The 18,050-nt window shown below is 33.7% G+C and overlaps 1 protein-coding gene across 4 annotated transcripts in view; it reads left to right on the forward strand.

Annotated features, from left to right (window-relative positions):
• Positions 1–18,050, forward strand: part of DDX46 (DEAD-box helicase 46) — a 77,377-nt gene that overhangs the window by 9,405 nt on the left and 49,922 nt on the right. For 2 of the 4 annotated variants that reach the window (XM_037801445.1, XM_037801446.1), the window contains exons 4-13: positions 324–420; positions 2,305–2,470; positions 3,689–3,837; positions 4,544–4,657; positions 5,310–5,475; positions 6,201–6,321; positions 6,917–7,092; positions 8,039–8,160; positions 9,507–9,585; positions 11,325–11,407. In XM_037801445.1, the coding sequence (XP_037657373.1) occupies positions 324–420; positions 2,305–2,470; positions 3,689–3,837; positions 4,544–4,657; positions 5,310–5,475; positions 6,201–6,321; positions 6,917–7,092; positions 8,039–8,160; positions 9,507–9,585; positions 11,325–11,407 (1,273 nt within the window). The remainder of the gene's footprint in view (positions 1–323; positions 421–2,304; positions 2,471–3,688; positions 3,838–4,543; positions 4,658–5,309; positions 5,476–6,200; positions 6,322–6,916; positions 7,093–8,038; positions 8,161–9,506; positions 9,586–11,324; positions 11,408–18,050) is intronic. The other 2 variants (XM_037801447.1, XM_037801448.1) reach the window with 2 other exon arrangements.

Below are 18,050 nucleotides of genomic sequence, written 5' to 3' on the forward strand. Positions count from 1 at the left end.
AATATTACAAATAAAAATTATCTTAAAGATTTTGGTGTATTTCTCCAACTCCTACCCTTTACCTAGCCTATTTAAGTTTTGTAACCTTTTTATGAATGGTTTTTCTCTTGTGTGAATTTCCAAGTATTTAACAATGTTTGACATTAGTGTCATTATGATTTATTTTTAATTATATTTTCATGGTATTTATTAATGAATATAAAAATGTAGCTGACTCTTTGTAGTTTATTTCTTACCTAAAAAAAGTAAAATAAAAGTCTACAGAAATATTTTCAAGTGAATGTTTCCAAGCACATTCTTTTTTCCTCCTTTTTTTTTGGTAGATCTAGGTCCAAAGAGAAAACGGATGGTGGAGAAAGTTCTAAAGAGAAGAAAAAAGACAAAGATGACAAGGAGGATGAAAAAGAAAAAGATGTTGGTGTATGTTTACTAACTTTTAAATAATCGTGTGGTATCAAACTTGGTTCTAGAATGATAAATATTAGCTTTTTTTAATGTTATGTTTTACTTTTAAATAAATGATTGCAGATATAAAATGAATGGAAAGATGAAAGAATAGCTGCCCCCATGGGAAAATTTTTTCCTTAAAAAAGTTGTTTACCTATATACATTATCTCTTTTTCCTTCCCAAATGTGATCATACCATATGTCCTATTCTGTACCTTGCTTTTTGTTCGTTTTTTAAATTATGAATCATTTCATTAATATAGAAGGTCTTAAGAATAATAAGCAGTAAAATACTCACCATCTTGCTTATGAAATAGAATACCTTGCTATTTTCACTTGTTATGTTTTGATATCTTTCTATGTCTGCATGCATTGATATAAAGCATTGTTTTTAATGGGTGCAGTGTTCTGTTGAAACAAGTAGAGAGATCACCTTCCATGGATATTTAGGTTGCTTAAACAGTATTGCATTTATCCTTATACATGTCTTTTTTGAGTTTAGTGTAGGATAAATTGGTGTCAGTTACATGGCCTTGTCATTGGATATGTACATTTAACATTTTGATACATTATCAAATTGCCCTTAAACAAGGTTGTGCAAGGTTTGACTTGTGAGTTTAGAGATATGAGAGTGTCTTATTTCCCCACATCCTTGCCAACATGGGAATTTTAAATTCTAATTTTACCCCTCTAATAGGAAATAAATTATTTAAATGCAGTATTAGTGAATATTTAAATAATATGAACCTAATATAGTATAAATTTATAATATAAATAATAACATATTTTCTTAAGTTATTGACTATTTGTACTTTTCTTTGATCTGCCTTATGTGTTTTACTCATTTTGGAATACATTATGGCTAAAGTTTTTTGTTTTCTAAGTTTGTTTTATTTATTTTTAGTGGTTTCTTTTTTTAAAGGAGGCTGTTTCTTGAGCAGGTAACTTAGAAAGGATACAGCATGGGAAGTCTGGATCTGGTTCCATTTTCCTCTGTTGAGTGACTGGGTGGCCTTGAGAAAAGGACATAAGCTTTCTGGGGCTAATCTTCAGAGAGGATAGATCTATTGCAGAGGATATGAATTGATGAACAAATTTTACATTTATTTTTAAAGTACAAAATATAATCCTGTTATAGAACATTTAGAAAGTCAGAAATAATTGTCTGTCATCCCATTATAATTTTGTAGTATTTTGTCTTTTCTTTATATGCATATTTCCATGCATAGCTTTAATGGCAGTATATGTAAAATGTTGATTCCTATAATGATTAATCTTTAAGCAGTGCTTTAGTCCTTGCTTCTTGCTCTTGAAAGTAGTAATAGTATTGATAAAGCTTTTAAAATGACTATATATAGGAAACCAAGACCTAAATTTAGATTAAAAAGACTGTCTTCTAAATCATGTCAGTACATAGCTTTCATTGATTTCATTTACTCACTAATTTATAAAAGAAAATTGCTTTTCATGGAGGTAATCATGGAGGAATTTGGAGGATTTAAAATTGAGAACAGCTAGGGAACTCTGTTAATTCATTCAGTTTCTTCTTTGAAGAAATTGAATTCATGTGTGCATATTGCTTGTAACTGCAATGAGATTAATTTATGATGTTTGAAATCTGCCTTTCAGCTTTCTCAGTTGAAGATACTTTTTATTGTGATTTTGTTTCAATAAGTATTTGTGACTGTATATATATGATCTAAATGTGGTCTACATTTAGGAGTTTGTCTATGTATCTTTTTTTTGTTTCTCTTTTTTATAATTTGTAGAATTTATTTGGAATGTCACCTGGGATTAAATTGTTAATTCTGTATTTTTTTCTTTCTTTCTCTCTCTCCCTCTTTCTCTTTTTTTAAGAGCTTTGACCAGAATAAACTAGAAGAAGAAATGAGAAAACGAAAAGAAAGAGTAGAAAAGTGGCGAGAAGAGCAACGTAAAAAGGCCATGGAAAACATAGGGGAATTGAAAAAGGAAATTGAAGAGATGAAGCAAGGGAAAAAATGGAGTTTAGAAGATGATGATGGTATATTCGTTTATTGGTCAAATAGCATATATAACTATTCATGTAGAAAATTCTAGAAAATGATCAGTATTTCATATTGTGATTTAAATTTTATGGTAGTATTCAGTAAGGGTCACAGTTTTTACTTTAGAGTGGAGATTTAGGTGATTATAGGCAGTGGGTAAATATCTCTTTAATATTTCTGCTATCAATAGGAATGTTAGCAATGAGCATAAATTAAGGGCATGCTTCTAAGCCCTTCCACTGATTTTTCATAAGTTAGAAGAGAAATATTTTTCTTCCATATCTGATTTTGACTTTTTAGTGAAGTGGAAGACTGCAATTTTATTGGAAAATGGAATTTTGCTGTTTTCTGTGAAAGTTCAAGAGTATTTTGAATAAATGAATGTATTATATCTATAAAGGGTCACAATGTCTCAGTTTTGTAAAAATTATTAGATTGTCTTGAACTAAGAGTAGCATGTCATTACTTTTTTTCTTTTTAAAACTTTTTTCACTTTTTAATGCAATTTTATTGAGGTATATTCACAACCATACAGTCCATCCAAAGTATACGATCAGTGGCTCACAGTATCATCACATAGTTGTGCATTCACCATGAGAATCAATATTAGAACATTTTCATTACTCCAAAAAAAGGAAAAAACAAAGAAAAAAAGAAAAAACCTCAGAACATCGCATACTCCTTATTCCCCCCCATCATTGATCCCTAGCATTGGTGTGGTACATTTGTTATGACTGATGAAAGAATATTAAGATATTACTGCTAACTATAGTCCATAGTTTGCAGTAGGTGCATTTTTTTCCCCATATGCCATTACTTTTTCTTTCTTAGTTGAAAGAAAGATAATTGAAAGGAAAGAAATCACTGAAAATGTCATTTGGATGAGGAAGTTTTTAGTTATGCTTCTAGCAGTGTAGCTGTAAAGTTGAATGCTGGAGTTCCATTTTTTTAGGTATAATTTATCTTCCCATTTACCTCTTTTCAATTAAATCATTTATAATTTATCATCGTTTATTAACTTTATGTTTATTACTGTTTTCCAAAAGTAGTGCATGCTCGTAAAAATGTAAAAACTTCCAAGTGTGAGCATTTGAACTCATTATGACTGGAGTAATGGCAAAGTGGGAGAAAAGGTTAAAGTGATGGAGTGTGGTCTGTTTGTGGAATTTTTCCTTTTGAAACATGTACAATGAAAGTATATTCTGATATTTTAGATGATGAAGATGATCCTGCAGAAGCAGAAAAGGAAGGAAATGAAATGGAAGATGAAGAGTTAGATCCATTAGATGCTTATATGGAAGAAGTGAAAGAGGAAGTGAAAAAGTTTAATATGAGAAGTGTAAAAGGTGGAGGAAATGAAAAGGTATGGTGGTTTCTCTTAATTTGTTTTTAAAGTTTTACATTCCAAGTTGAATAACTTGAATCAGCATTGCAGTGTCTTGTCACTGACTTGCATGACTTTGCTGTAAATATTCTTGTTTCAGAAGCTTCTCCTTTACCACCGTCATCTTTTTTTCATTATCTTTGCTTAGATGTTGCTTTCTCAGTAAATCTTCTCCAGACTTCTCTAGCACTCCCATCTTTTGCACTTCCCATCCCCCTTATTCTGTTCTGTTTTTTCTTTGTTTTTTGTAGCATTTATTGCCTTCTGACATATTATATAATTTTTTATTTTGTTTGTTGTTTGTCTCTTCTCTAAAATATAAGGTCCCTAAGGGCAATGATCTTTACTTGTTTTGTTTATTGAGTCATCCTAAGTTCTCAGAACAGTGCCTGCCTTATTGAATGAATGAAAAGTACATTTAGTAGTATCTTTAAAATATATTTTATTATATGTTCATATTATATAGTATACAATGCTATCTAGGTAATGGTGTATTACAAGAGATAATGCAATTATATTACATTAAAAAATTTTTACAAACTCCCAGGGAATTACTATGTTATCACTTAATAACCAAGTTAATTTATTCATATTAGAAGTTGTGACATTTATCCTTGTTCTTAATTTGGTATATAGTTAATGTTTTGGGTTTGCAAAATAGTTTATATTCCTTTTTTTATTTTAGAAGTCTGGACCAACTGTCACGAAAGTTGTTACTGTTGTGACAACCAAAAAAGCAGTTGTAGATTCTGATAAGAAGAAAGGTGAGCTCATGGAGAATGACCAGGATGCTATGGAGGTGATTTTTCATTTATTTTGACTTTGTTCATGATACTATCCTAGAAGTATGCTTGTCAGTTAAGCAAAACACTATTAGAAAGGGATTCTTGCTATTTTCAATAATATTTTAGCTGAATATCCAGTTGTTAGAGCATTCTAACATCTTTGGCCTCTTGCCACTTTTTGATTTTCTCTCCCAGCTCCCTTGAGGCACACAATAGGGAAAGAACATATGAAGTGACAAAATGAATTAAATTTCTTCCTATTGATGTGTGTTGTGAGGATTTATTTAGGGAAAGCAATAGATGATAGGATAAAAACTTCATTAAAGTCATCTTTGAGTATTATTTTAGCTTTATATTGGCATTGTAACTTTCTATTAGGGCAAAGTAAAAGAAACAAAGTTGAAAAATTCTTCTGAAGATTATGTATTTCTATTAGAAATGAAAAAAAAATGATAGACATTTTTAGAGGTCATTTTGAAATGAGAGCGGCACTAAACTCTTTTGAATCAAGGAGTTTGTTTTAGAAAGTAAAAAGGTTAAAGCTAAAGAATAGGTTCTAGGAGAGGAGGATTTTAATAGCTAGGAATGTTGCTTCCTATGAAGGGAAAATAGCAATGAACTTAGCTCTTTGCTCGCTTTTTTTTTTTTTTTTTTTTTAAACTATAGTATTCTTCAGAGGAGGAAGAAGTTGATCTTCAGACGGCCCTTACAGGCTATCAGACAAAGCAGAGGAAGCTTCTAGAACCAGTTGATCATGGAAAAATTGAATATGAACCATTCAGAAAAAACTTCTATGTTGAAGTTCCAGAACTAGCAAAAATGTCTCAAGAGGGTAAAATTCATTTATTCATTTATTGGTCATAGTGGGAACAGAGGAGGATATACTCATTTTTCTCCTGGGGAAGGGGAATGCAGATAGGCCTGTGAGTTGAAGGAAGAGTAGGAGGAATTTGCCTTTCTTACCTAGAGAGGTGAGGAAGGGAACTACTAATAGGTTAGAAGTCATTCTAGAAAATGGGAACATAATCTGCAAAGATTGAGAGCAGTGATGAATCACGGTGTTTAGAATGATTAGAAAAAAGTGAAAACAAGTTTGCCTTAAGCAATTGAGATTTTTTGCATTGAAAATACTTTTCATGTGAAGTTAGTAAATAAAATTTGTTAGCCTTTTCCTTCTGGGATTTGAGAGTTAGGAACTTCTGTGAATCTGTGTAATACTGGTAGAGTAAGAGTAATTAATCTAGGCAACTCTTGCTTGGAGAATAATAGTTACATTGCTTGTCATTTGTACTTTTCTTGCTGTTTATTTTAAGACGAAGTAAAACCCAAATACTTTATATTGAGGTATTTCTTTTCATCCTTTATTGATTACAATAGTAATTACCGTACCTGTCTCTCTGAACTATTCAATACTTCTTCCCATAGTTCTTCTGTGGAATTATCTCTGGTAGCGTTATAAGAATTAAAGAGTCTTAATTTCAGCATGCCTAATTGAAAAGTAGAATGCACCAAAAGAACAATACTGAGGAGTTTTAAATCTGGATATTTGTTTTGTAGAGGTGAATGTATTTCGATTGGAAATGGAGGGCATTACAGTCAAGGGAAAAGGTTGCCCCAAACCAATTAAATCTTGGGTCCAGTGTGGAATTTCCATGAAGATCTTAAATTCCCTCAAAAAGTAAGTGGGTATTTGTTTCCTCATTTTTCAGTGTAGACTCCTCATGCTTTCAAAATAGCCCTTTCAAACATAGATTTCCCTGGGTTATGTTTTTATTGTAATAAAAAAGCTTATCTTTTTTTAAACAGTTTTATTGAGATATAATTTATGTACCATATAGTTTACCCTTTTGAAGTATAAAATTCAGTGATTTTTAGTATATTTATGGAGATGTGCAGCCATTACCATACTCTAATTGTATAATGTTTTCATCATCCTGAAAAGAGAGCTGTATCCATTAGGAGTCTCTTTCCTCTTCCCCCCTCCTTAGGCAACCACTTATCTACTTGCTGTCTCTAGCTTTGCCTTTTCTGGACATTTCTTATAAATGGAATTGTACAATATATAGTCTTTTATGATGGGCTTTTTTCATTTAGCATAATGTTTTTAAGGTTCATTGATGTTGTAGCATGTCTTAGTACCTCATTCCTTATTGCCGAACAGTATTTCATTGTATAGATGTACCACATTTGGGAAAATATTATTCTTATGGGAGTCTGAGTTGCCCAAAGATCACGATTCTTATCTTGTCCTCCCTTGGTCTTTTTTTTTCAAGACATGGCTATGAAAAGCCCACACCAATCCAAACGCAAGCAATTCCTGCCATAATGTCTGGACGAGACTTGATTGGCATTGCCAAGACAGGAAGTGGAAAGACCATTGCTTTTCTATTGCCCATGTTTAGGCACATCATGGATCAGAGGTCATTAGAAGAAGGAGAGGGACCAATAGGTACATTTCCTTTCATTAAACTCCTTTTTTTTCAGATAACAACTTTGTTGTCAGTTAACCAGGAAAGCCTGATACTTTACAATGTTCTTAAGTATAACAATAAAGATATCTTTATGGACACTTCTTTATCAATTTGGCACTTTGGGGCTGATTTCCCCCTACCAGCAGGTGGAGTGAGAATCTTCAGAGCTCTGGAATGACACCTCAGAAGTACAAAAACAGCCTCTCCTGGCACAACTCTGTTTATAAACTGTGACTCGGCAGGTAGACTCCTCATGCATCTATCTGTTTATTTATATTGAGGTTTGTTCTTAGCCTAGTATCAGTGGATCTGTAAACTCAACATGGAAGATAGTAAGGAAATGTATTTTCTTAGGTGTTTTTGACCTTGAAAGGCTGTAGCACCAGAATTTTATTCAGGAGTAGGTCTTCAGATTCAGATATTTTGATTCATTTTGCAGAGATTTCTTCTGCAAACTTGAGTAGGGTTTTGGAAAATTGTTCAGCTCGGCTCTTGGGAAGCAGAGGGCACAGTATATTTCTCCTCCGTCTGTGCCCCTCAGACCAAAGTTGTTTCTGGAAGCAGTGGTAAGGCTTCTGCAGCACAGTGAGTCACTTAATTTTCTTTGCTCTGTGATTTACACTTGAAAACTATTTGCATTTTATTCAACCAAGTATTTTTTTGAGGGTTAAATGAAGCGTTTAACTCTCATTAATTTCCCTGCAGCATGTTCTTAAAAGGCTAGTTAAAATTACCTTCATCATAATCTCTGCTATAATAAAGCTTTTTAAATAGTGTTTTCAGAGGTACATAAAATAAATTAAAACAAAAGCAAAATTAGATTAAGAGATCTGAATTTTTATTGCGGTGGTTAAAATTTATATTTTAAAGTATAGCCTCACAAGAGTTTTGGTGGCTTGGCTTTTGACACATTTATCTTTTCAGCTGTCATCATGACTCCCACTCGAGAACTGGCTTTGCAAATTACTAAAGAATGTAAGAAGTTTTCGAAGACCTTGGGACTTAGAGTGGTCTGTGTTTATGGAGGAACAGGAATCAGTGAGCAGGTAGTTAGAAAAGAAATGTTCGGATTTTCCATTCTTTTCTCAAATTTAATGATTTTTAATGTAAAAGGGTGAGTTTTCATTTTAATATTTTTAATAGTGGTTCATTCTAAGATCTTAAACATGAGGTATGATAATAGAAAGAGTAAATTTGTTGATGTTGTGTTCAAAAATTTTCAAAACATTTTTGCATTAGTGCTCCTTCCCCTGTTTGTTTAAAGAAGGTAGATACTTTCTCTGTTTTACAGATGAGGAAATAAATATTCAGGAAGATTAAATAAATTGACCAAAATCATTAGGTTAATAATTTCTGTAGTTTGCCCTAGAATCTAGGTCTTCTGACTCTTAAACCAGCATTCATTTTCTCTAATCCTTGCTGATAGCCTTAAAAGGTGACGATGAATGGGATTCATTGAAACCAGAATTTAATCTGCATTCTTAAATGATTTGAGCAAGAATTATTTAAACAAACCTCGACTCTTCAATTGTCCTTACCAGATGTCTGCTAAAGGATGATAGTCATGGGATGTTTTGCTTTAACTTGGAGAAGGGAAAAAAGCTGTTCTGTGGCCACATAAATTTTGGACATGTTGGATTATACAAAGTTAAAATAGATTTCTTTCCTGTGAGATTTCTCAGTGATGTTAGAAGAGGGAGATAAGTTAAGAAGTGTTTTTTGAACTTATTTCACCACAAAACCCTTCCTTAGGCTTAGTGTTAAAAGAGCACACTTTAGAATGTTTGTTTTTGGTCTTTTAATATTAATCTTAAACACTTGAACTTCGTTCATTTTGTCAGTGTTTTTTGACGATATCCCATAGTAAGAAATACATTTTATAATATAACCTGGTACATGTGTGCATATTATATCTGTGTGGAAGTTAAGCAAACATTTTGTGATGTCTAGTGCATTTTGGTATTTTCTATTCTATTTCATTTTAAAAGTACCGGTTGTAACTTACTAGATTGATTTCATGATTCACTAATGGGTGGCAACCTTCAATTTGAAAAACATTGATCTATGTAACTGTATTTTCTGCTGTCTTATGTTCCTTTCTTGGTTTTGAAAAATAGTGGCAAATTAAAATTGGGAAAAATCTCTAGTGTTCATTGATTTCAACTTTATGGCATCATTTATTCACATTGCTGCTATCTGTTCCTTTAGTGGTACTCCAGCATTCCAAAGAAGTAAACAAGACTTTGGAGTCTTCTCCAAGGCTTTCGGAATCTTCTCACTGTTTTGTCCTAAAGAGCTGGAGGGCTGCGTAAAGACCAGATGGAATATTTTCAGATCTGTTAAAATATCCAGTAGTGTTAACTAGACTGTAAAATTTCATCTTTTTTATTAGATTGCTGAGCTGAAAAGAGGTGCTGAAATTATTGTTTGCACACCTGGTCGAATGATTGATATGTTAGCAGCTAACAGTGGTAAGTTGGGGGTATTTTTGTTCTTTTCTTGTATTTTTGGATTCTATACATTTTTGTTAAAACAGTTACAAGAAATCACCAAAGGGTTTCTATATTTCTTCTTAAAGCTGTAATATCTAAAAATATGTATTGTAATAAGTTTATTATACACATTCATAATATTTTAGCAATTTAATTTAAATTTTCTTTTCAGAACTAACTTCATTTAATCATTTTAGCACTTATGCCATTTCTTAATCAATTTTTAGTGAAACTTCGCTTATAAAAATGTGGAGGACTATCCTTCATTATAAAATTTAAACTTTTTCTCCCCAGGAGCTAGTATTTTCTTATAATGCTAGATAAATTAAGATATTACAGCTTCAAGAAGTTTTATCTATTGTAAATATTGCATGTTTGTAGCTCACATGTTGTGCTTTGTTAAATTATTCCCTATCAAAACTGTTACTAAACTGTTGACATTATTTAACTTTGTGGAAAAAGGCCCTTCAAGATTTATAGAACTGGGCTTCCGAGACTTAAACCATCAAAGGTAGGTAATTTAATGCTGTTCCCAACCTTGCAAAACTAATTGGAGCTGAAGATTTTAGTGTTGAATACTTAAATATTAGAAAGCACTTATTTGGCTCATTTCTGTTTTTTGAAGAAAATGCTTTCAAAGTTTTCCATTGCTGTATTCAGTATATATATAATAGAGTGTTAAAAACTGTAATGCACGTTTCTAATAGCATTCTGCTTGAATTTCTGTATAAACTCAATTCTAATTCTATATGAAGTTGGCAAAGTGACATTGAAATTGTTTGATAAGACATTGTGCTTATATAGCATATGAAAAGTTTTGGGTTAAATGCTGATTTAATAATCCCTTGTTTTTTTCAATGCTGCATTGACTTAGTTTCCTCCTGAAATTCATCTTGATTAATTTTACCTTTTTCCCTTATCTGTCCTTTTGGTTTATGATTAATAACTATCTTATAGATGTTTTTGGCAGGTGATTGATTCAACAATTGATAGAAATGGTTATGTTAATCCTTCAGAAAGGGTTTCCTGTGTATGTATTTAGTTTTCACTGGTTAAGAAGCCAGTTGCATTTATTTGACCAGTGGAAGCACTTAATAAAATTGGATTTGTATCTTGGTATAGAAAAATGTGTTTATGTAATATATTTGGTATTTAATGTTTTTGTGAAATATGTTAGTTACTTAATGATGTTGAATAGTTTCTCAGTATGTTTTGACATGCCCATTAGAAGTTTCTAACAATATGGAAGTAGGTTATAAAGTAATATAAAAAGAGGTTTTCTGCATCTGAAATAGTTAGCACTGGAACTTGCTTTCCACACATACGCTGTAATCTCTAATATGTTTTTTCCTAGGTGATGCTGTCAAATAATGGCTGATGTGGCTCGATGCTTCATCTCAGTCTTAGTTTTATGATGTGTTTTGGAGAGGGCTGTTTTCTGAATTTTACAGGTTCTTCAGGCCCTATGATGGTATGCAAGAGACGAGTTTGACAAAATAAAGGGCCTCATATACCCATTGTCAGAAAGTATTTGCCATTAGATTAAGACATTGTAGACCAAAATTTCTTTTCACTGTATAAAGATATCTAACCTACCCCTCTGGTTGAGTCAGGCATTTTAGTTCCCTTTACAGTTTTTTAAAGTTGTTGGTAATCATAAAATGAGTTGGACTGGTTTTTAGTTTTCTTTTTGTTTTTATTTTTTTTCCTCATCCTAGGTCGGGTCACAAATCTTCGCAGAGTGACATATGTTGTTCTAGATGAAGCAGACAGAATGTTTGACATGGGTTTTGAACCACAGGTAATCATTAGCTTACTTAGTGTTTTGAACTGTAAATATATGCCTTGCAGCTTTTATGAGAATGAAATATTTGTATGGTTTCTGAAATTCACACATGAATTTCTGCCTTATGGTGTAACTAGTGGGGACATATGGAATTAAAATAGATATCTGTGTTTCAGGTTCTTGTACAACTTGTTCAGGAAGTATTTGTGCAAACTTTGTTTAGCTATCTATAATCATAATTGGTAAAACTGAAATTGAAGTACTATCAGTGGAAGCTTATGCTTTCATATTTTTTAGTTTTCATTGTGCTTCCAAGTCAATCGCTTTAATTCATGCTTTTAGCTTCCCCATGATCTAGATAGCACATGTTGTTTACATTTTCCAAATGTAAAAATCCAAGGCCAAAAGCATTTGTCTAACTTAGGTCTTTAAACTTCTCATACGTGGTATTTGCTCATCTACAAAATTTCAGTGATAGAAAATTATTGAAACACATTAAATAGTGGTACTAATTTTTCTTAACAAGAAGAGCAATGTAAGTTGTCAATATGGTATGGATGCCTAAAAACAAAGAAGTAAATATGATCCTAGATGGCAGTAAGAAAGATAGAGGATAAGATGAACATCCTGCCTCAGCTTTGCCATTTTATTAATGTATTCTCCAAAGCTGTATTGCTAGTCAGATGACAGTGTTTCTATTGTGTTTAGATTTAGGAACCATATTCTAAAGAGAATATAAATAGAGTGGTCTCAAAAGAGAGTAAACTGGATTTCTGTACCACTTGGATCCTGGTAGAAACAGTTAAAGGAATAAGGAATATTTAGTTTGGAGTAGAGGACTTGATTCTATTCTTTAACTCTTTGAAAGTCTATCATGTGAAAGGGATTGGATTTATCCTTTTGATTCCAAGAAGTAGAACTTGGACCCATGGGGAAATCATGGATGAACATTGTTTGAAGATGAAACATGCTGCTTTATGTGAGGAGGACAGGGCGGGTATTGAATATCCTTTTCCTCCAAGTGTTTGAGCAGAAGCCAAGGGTCTGTTTGTGGAAAGTAGAGGGAATTCAAGAATTAGATGGAAGTTGGAACTAAGGTGTCCTTTAAACCTCTTTTCCAAACACGGGAACTCTTAGATTTTATGATAATGCTTAAGATAGATTATAGTGATAGTGCCTTATGTTGCTTAACATCCAATGGGGAACACAGATACTAAAAAATACTTATATAAATTATGAATATGGAATATGCTGTGGAGCTAGCAGAATGTCATGGGGGCTTATAACAGGACCCTGAGGAAAGAATCGGTTTATGAAAAATAAGTAGGAGTTAGAGAAGCAAAGAGAGGAGTTAGGGTGGAAAGAATATTCCAGGCAAGAAAACGCCATGTGTGGGGAGAATATGTCTTGGAGCGGGTTTGTTTGAATTTATTCTGTTTGGAGTTCGTTGGGCATTTATGCTTTGTGTATTTATGTTGTGTAGAAGGTTTGGGAAGTTTTCTCCAACAATTTCATTCAATACTCTTTCTAGACCTTTACCCTTCTCTTCCCCTCCTGGGATACCAATGAATCTTATATTTGGACGTTTTATTTTATCTATCATATCCCTGAGGTCCATTTAGATAAGATCATATCAGCTGCAAATGATGACAGTTTTACTTATTTCTTTCCAATTTGGATGCCTTTTATTTCTTTTCTTTCTTTTTTTTTTTTTTTAGTGGTTACTGTTGCTTTTATTATTTTAAAAAATCTTAACATGATTTTCTTACAATTTTAAAATCAAATTTTAATTACACACAAGCAATGAATAAATACATTCATACTTTAGAAATCATGCTAAAAGTTCTTCACCACCATTCCTAAACTCAGACCCCACACCCCTAAGAGGCTACTAGCCATTGCAATTTGTTACATATAACCATAGGCCTTTATTTCTATGCTTTTTTCAGGCTTAATTTTTTTTTTAAATTAAATTCAGTTTTATTGAGATATATTCACATACCATACAATCATCCATGGTGTACAATCAGCTGTTCACAGTATATTCATATAGTTTTGCATTCTTTACCACAGTCTATTTCTGAACATTTTCCTTACGTAAGAGAATCAGAATCAGAATAAAAAATAAAAGTAAAAAAGAACACCCAAATCACCCCCCCATCCCACACAATTTGTCATTTAGTTTTTGTCCCCATTTTTCTTTTTTTTTTGTCAGTTTGATTCCATTTTTTTAATCTTCATTTTATTGAGATATATTCACATACCACGCAGTCATACAAAACAAATCGTACTTTCGATTGTTCACAGTACCATTACATAGTTGTACATTCATCACCTAAATCAATGCCTGACACCTTCATTAGCACACACACAAAAATAACAAGAATAATAATTAAAGTGAAAAAGAGCAATTGAAGTAAAAAAGAACACTGGGTACCTTTGTCTGTTTCTTTCCTTCCCCTATTTTTCTACTCATCCATCCATAAACTAGACAAAGTAGACTGTGGTCCTTATGGCTTTCCCAATCCCATTGTCACCCCTCATAAGCTACATTTTTATACAACTGTCTTCGAGATTCATGGGTTCTGGGTTGTAGTTTGATAGTTTCAGGTATCCACCACCAGCTACCCCAATTCTTTGGAACCTAAAAAGGGTTGTCTAAAGTGTGCGTAAGAGTGCCCACCACAGTGACCTCTCGGCTCCTTTTGGGATATCTCTGCTACTGAAGCTTATTTCATTTCCTTTCACATCCCCCTTTTGGTCAAGAAGATGTTCTCCGTCCCACGATGCCAGGTCTACATTCCTCCCCGGGAGTCATATTCCACGTTGCCAGGGAGATTCACTCCCCTGGGTGTCTGATCCCACGTAGGGGGGAGGGCAGTGATTTCACCTTTCAAGTTGGCTTAGCCAGAGAGAGAGGGCCACATCTGAGCAACAAAGAGGCATTCGGGAGGAGGCTCTTAGGCACAATTATAGGGAGGCCTAGCCTCTCCTTTGCAGCAACCGTCTTCCCAAGGGTAAAACCTATGGTAGAGGGCTCAACCCATCAAACCACCAGTCCCCTATGTCTGTGGTCATGTTAGCAACCATTGAGGTGGGGTAGGCGAATACCCCTGCATTCTCCACAGGCTCCTCAAGGGGGCACTACATCTTTTTTTCCTTGTTTTTCTTTTTTTTTTTTAACTTTCCCTTCTTTTTTAAATCAACTGTATGAAGAAAAAGTTAAAAAGAAAACAAACATACAATAAAAGAACATTTCAAAGAGACCATAACAAGGGAGTAAGAAAAAGACAACTAACCTAAGATAACTGCTTAACTTCCAACATGTTCCTGCTTTACCCCCAAGAAAGTTACCTAGTATAGCAACATTTCTGTGAACTTGTTCCTACTATATCCGTCAGAAATTAACAGACCATAGTCATTCCTGGGCATCCCCAGAACGTTAAATAGCTTATCTGTTCTTCTTGGATTATTGTTCCCCCTTCCTTAATTGCTCTCTATTGCTAGTTCCCCTACATTCTACCTTATAACCATTTGTTTTACATTTTTCAAAGTTCACATTAGTGGTAGCATATTTTTGTGCCTGGCTTATTTCGCTCAGCATTATGTCTTCAAGGTTCATCCGTGTTGTCATATGTTTCACGAGATCGTTCCTTCTTACTGCCGCGTAGTATTCCATCGTGTGTATATACCACATTTTATTTATCCACTCATCTGTTGAAGGACATTTGGGTTGTTTCCATCTCTTGGCAATTGTGAATAATGCTGCTATGAACATTGGCATGCAGATATCTGTTCGTGTCACTGCTTTCCGATCTTCCGGGTATATACCGAGAAGTGCAATCGCTGGATCGAATGGTAACTCTATATCTAGTTTTCTAAGGAACTGCCAGACTGACTTCCAGAGTGGCTGAACCATTATACAGTCCCACCAACAATGAATAAGAGTTCCAATTTCTCCACATCCCCTCCAGCATTTGTAGTTTCCTGTTTGTTTAATGGCAGCCATTCTAATTGGTGTTAGATGGTATCTCATTGTGGTCTTAATTTGCATCTCTCTAATAGCTAGTGAAGCTGAACATTTTTTCATGTGTTTCTTGGCCATTTGTATTTCCTCTTCAGAGAACTGTCTTTTCATATCTTTTGCCCATATTATAATTGGGCCGACTGTACTATTGTCATTGAGTTGTAGGATTTCTTTGTATATGCAAGATATCAGTCTTTTGTCAGATACATGGTTTCCAAAAATTTTTTCCCATTGAGTTGGCTGCCTCTTTACCTTTTTGAGAAATTCCTTTCAGCTGCAGAAACTTCTAAGCTTGAGGAGTTCCCATTTATCTATTTTCTCTTTTGTTGCTTGTGCTTTGGATGTAAAGTCTAGGAAGTGGCCGCCTAATACAAGGTCTTGAAGATGTTTTCCTACATTATCTTCTAGGAGTTTTATGGTACTTTCTTTTATATTGAGATCTTTGGTCCATTTTGAGTAAATTTTTGTGTAGGGGGTGAGGTAGGGGTCCTCTTTCATTCTTTTGGATATGGATATCCAACTCTCCCAGCCCCATTTGTTGAAAAGACCATTATGGCTCAGTTCGGTGACTTTGGGGGCCTTATCAAAGATCAGTCGGCCATAGATCTGAGGGTCTATCTCTGAATTCTCAATTCGATTCCATTGATCTATATGTCTATCTTTGTGCCAGTACCATGCTGTTTTGGCAACTGTGGCTTTATAATAAGCTTCAAAGTCAGGGAGTGTAAGTCCTCCCACTTCGTTTTTCTTTTTTAGAGTGTCTTTAGCAATTCGAGGCATCTTCCCTTTCCAAATAAATTTGATAACTAGCTTTTCCAAGTCTGCAAAGTAGGTTGTTGGAATTTTGATTGGGATTGCATTGAATCTGTAGATGAGTTTGGGTAGAATTGACATCTTAATGACATTTAGTCTTCCTATCCATGAACATGGAATATTCTTCCATCTTTTAAGGTCCCCTTCTATTTCTTCTAGTAGAGTTATGTAGTTTTCTTTGTATAGGTCTTTTACATCTTTGGTTAAGTTTATTCCTAGGTACTTGATTTTTTTAGTTGCTATTGAAAATGGTATCTTTTTCTTGAGTGTCTCTTCGGTTTGTTCATTTCTAGCATATAGAAACATTACTGACTTATGTGCATTAATCTTGTATCCCGCTACTTTGCTAAATTTGTTTATTAGCTCTAGTAGCTGTATTGTCGATTTCTCAGGGTTTTCTAGATATAAGATCATATCATCTGCAAACAATGACAGTTTTACTTCTTCTTTTCCAATTTGGATGCCTTTTATTTCTTTGTCTTGCCGGATTGCCCTGGCTAGCACTTCCAGCACAATGTTGAATAACAGTGGTGACAGCGGGCATCCTTGTCTTGTTCCTGATCTTAGAGGGAAGGCTTTCAGTCTCTCACCATTGAGTACTATGCTGGCTGTGGGTTTTTTATATATGCTCTTTATCATGTTGAGGAAGTTTCCTTCAATTCCTACCTTTTGAAGTGTTTTTATCAAAAACGGATGTTGGATTTTGTGAAATGCTTTTTCAGCATCTATTCAGATGATCAATTGATTTTTCCCTTTTGACTTGTTAATGTGTTGTAATACATTGATTGTTTTTCTTATGTTGAACCATCCTTGCATGCCTGGAATGAACCCCACTTGGTCATGGTGTATGATTTTTTTAATGTGTCTTTGGATTCGATTTGCAAGTATTTTGTTGAGGATTTTTGCATCTATATTCATTAGGGAGATTGGCCGGTAGTTTTCCTTTTTTGTAGCATCTTTGCCTGGTTTGGGTATTAGATTGATGTTAGCTTCATAAAATGAGTTAGGTAGTGTTCCATTTTCTTCAATGTTTTGAAAGAGTTTGAGTAAGATTGGTGTCAGTTCTTTCTGGAAAGTTTGGTAGAATTCCCCTGTGAAGCCATCTGGCCCTGGGCATTTATTTGTGGGAAGATTTTTGATGACTGATTGGATCTCTTTGCTTGTGATGGGTTGGTTGAGGTCTTCTGTTTCTTCTCTGGTCAGTCTAGGTTGTTCATATGTTTCCAGGAAATTGTACATTTCTTCTACATTATCCAGTTTGTTGCCATACAGTTGTTCATAATATCCTCTTATAATTTTTTTTAATTTCTTCAGGATCTGCAGTTATGTCACCTTTTTCATTCATTATTTTGTTTTTATGGGTCTTCTCTCTTTTTGATTTTGTCAGTCTAGCTAGAGGCTTGTCAATCTTGTTGATCTTCTCAAAGCACCAACTTTTGGTGATAGTTATCCTCTCTATTGTTTTTTTGTTCTCTATGTTATTTATTTCTGCTTTAATCCTTGTTATTTCTTTTCTTCTACTTGGTTTAGGATTGGTTTGCTGTTCATTTTCTAGCTGCTTCAGTTGATCCATTAGTTCTTTGATTTTGGCTCTTTCTTCCTTTTTAATATATGTGTTTAGTGCTATAAATTTCCCCCTTAGCGCTGCTTTTGCTGCATCCCATAGGTTTTGGTATGTTGTGTTCTCATTTTCATTCGTCTCTATATATTTAGCAGTTTCTCTTGCTATTTCTTCGTTAACCCACTGATTGTTTAGGAGTGTGTTGTTTAACCTCCAGGTATTTGTGAATTTTCTAAGTCTCTGATGGTTATTGACTT

Source organism: Choloepus didactylus, chromosome 13 (genome assembly GCF_015220235.1).
Source record: "Choloepus didactylus isolate mChoDid1 chromosome 13, mChoDid1.pri, whole genome shotgun sequence".
In the NCBI taxonomy this organism is placed as follows: Eukaryota; Metazoa; Chordata; class Mammalia; order Pilosa; family Megalonychidae; genus Choloepus; species Choloepus didactylus.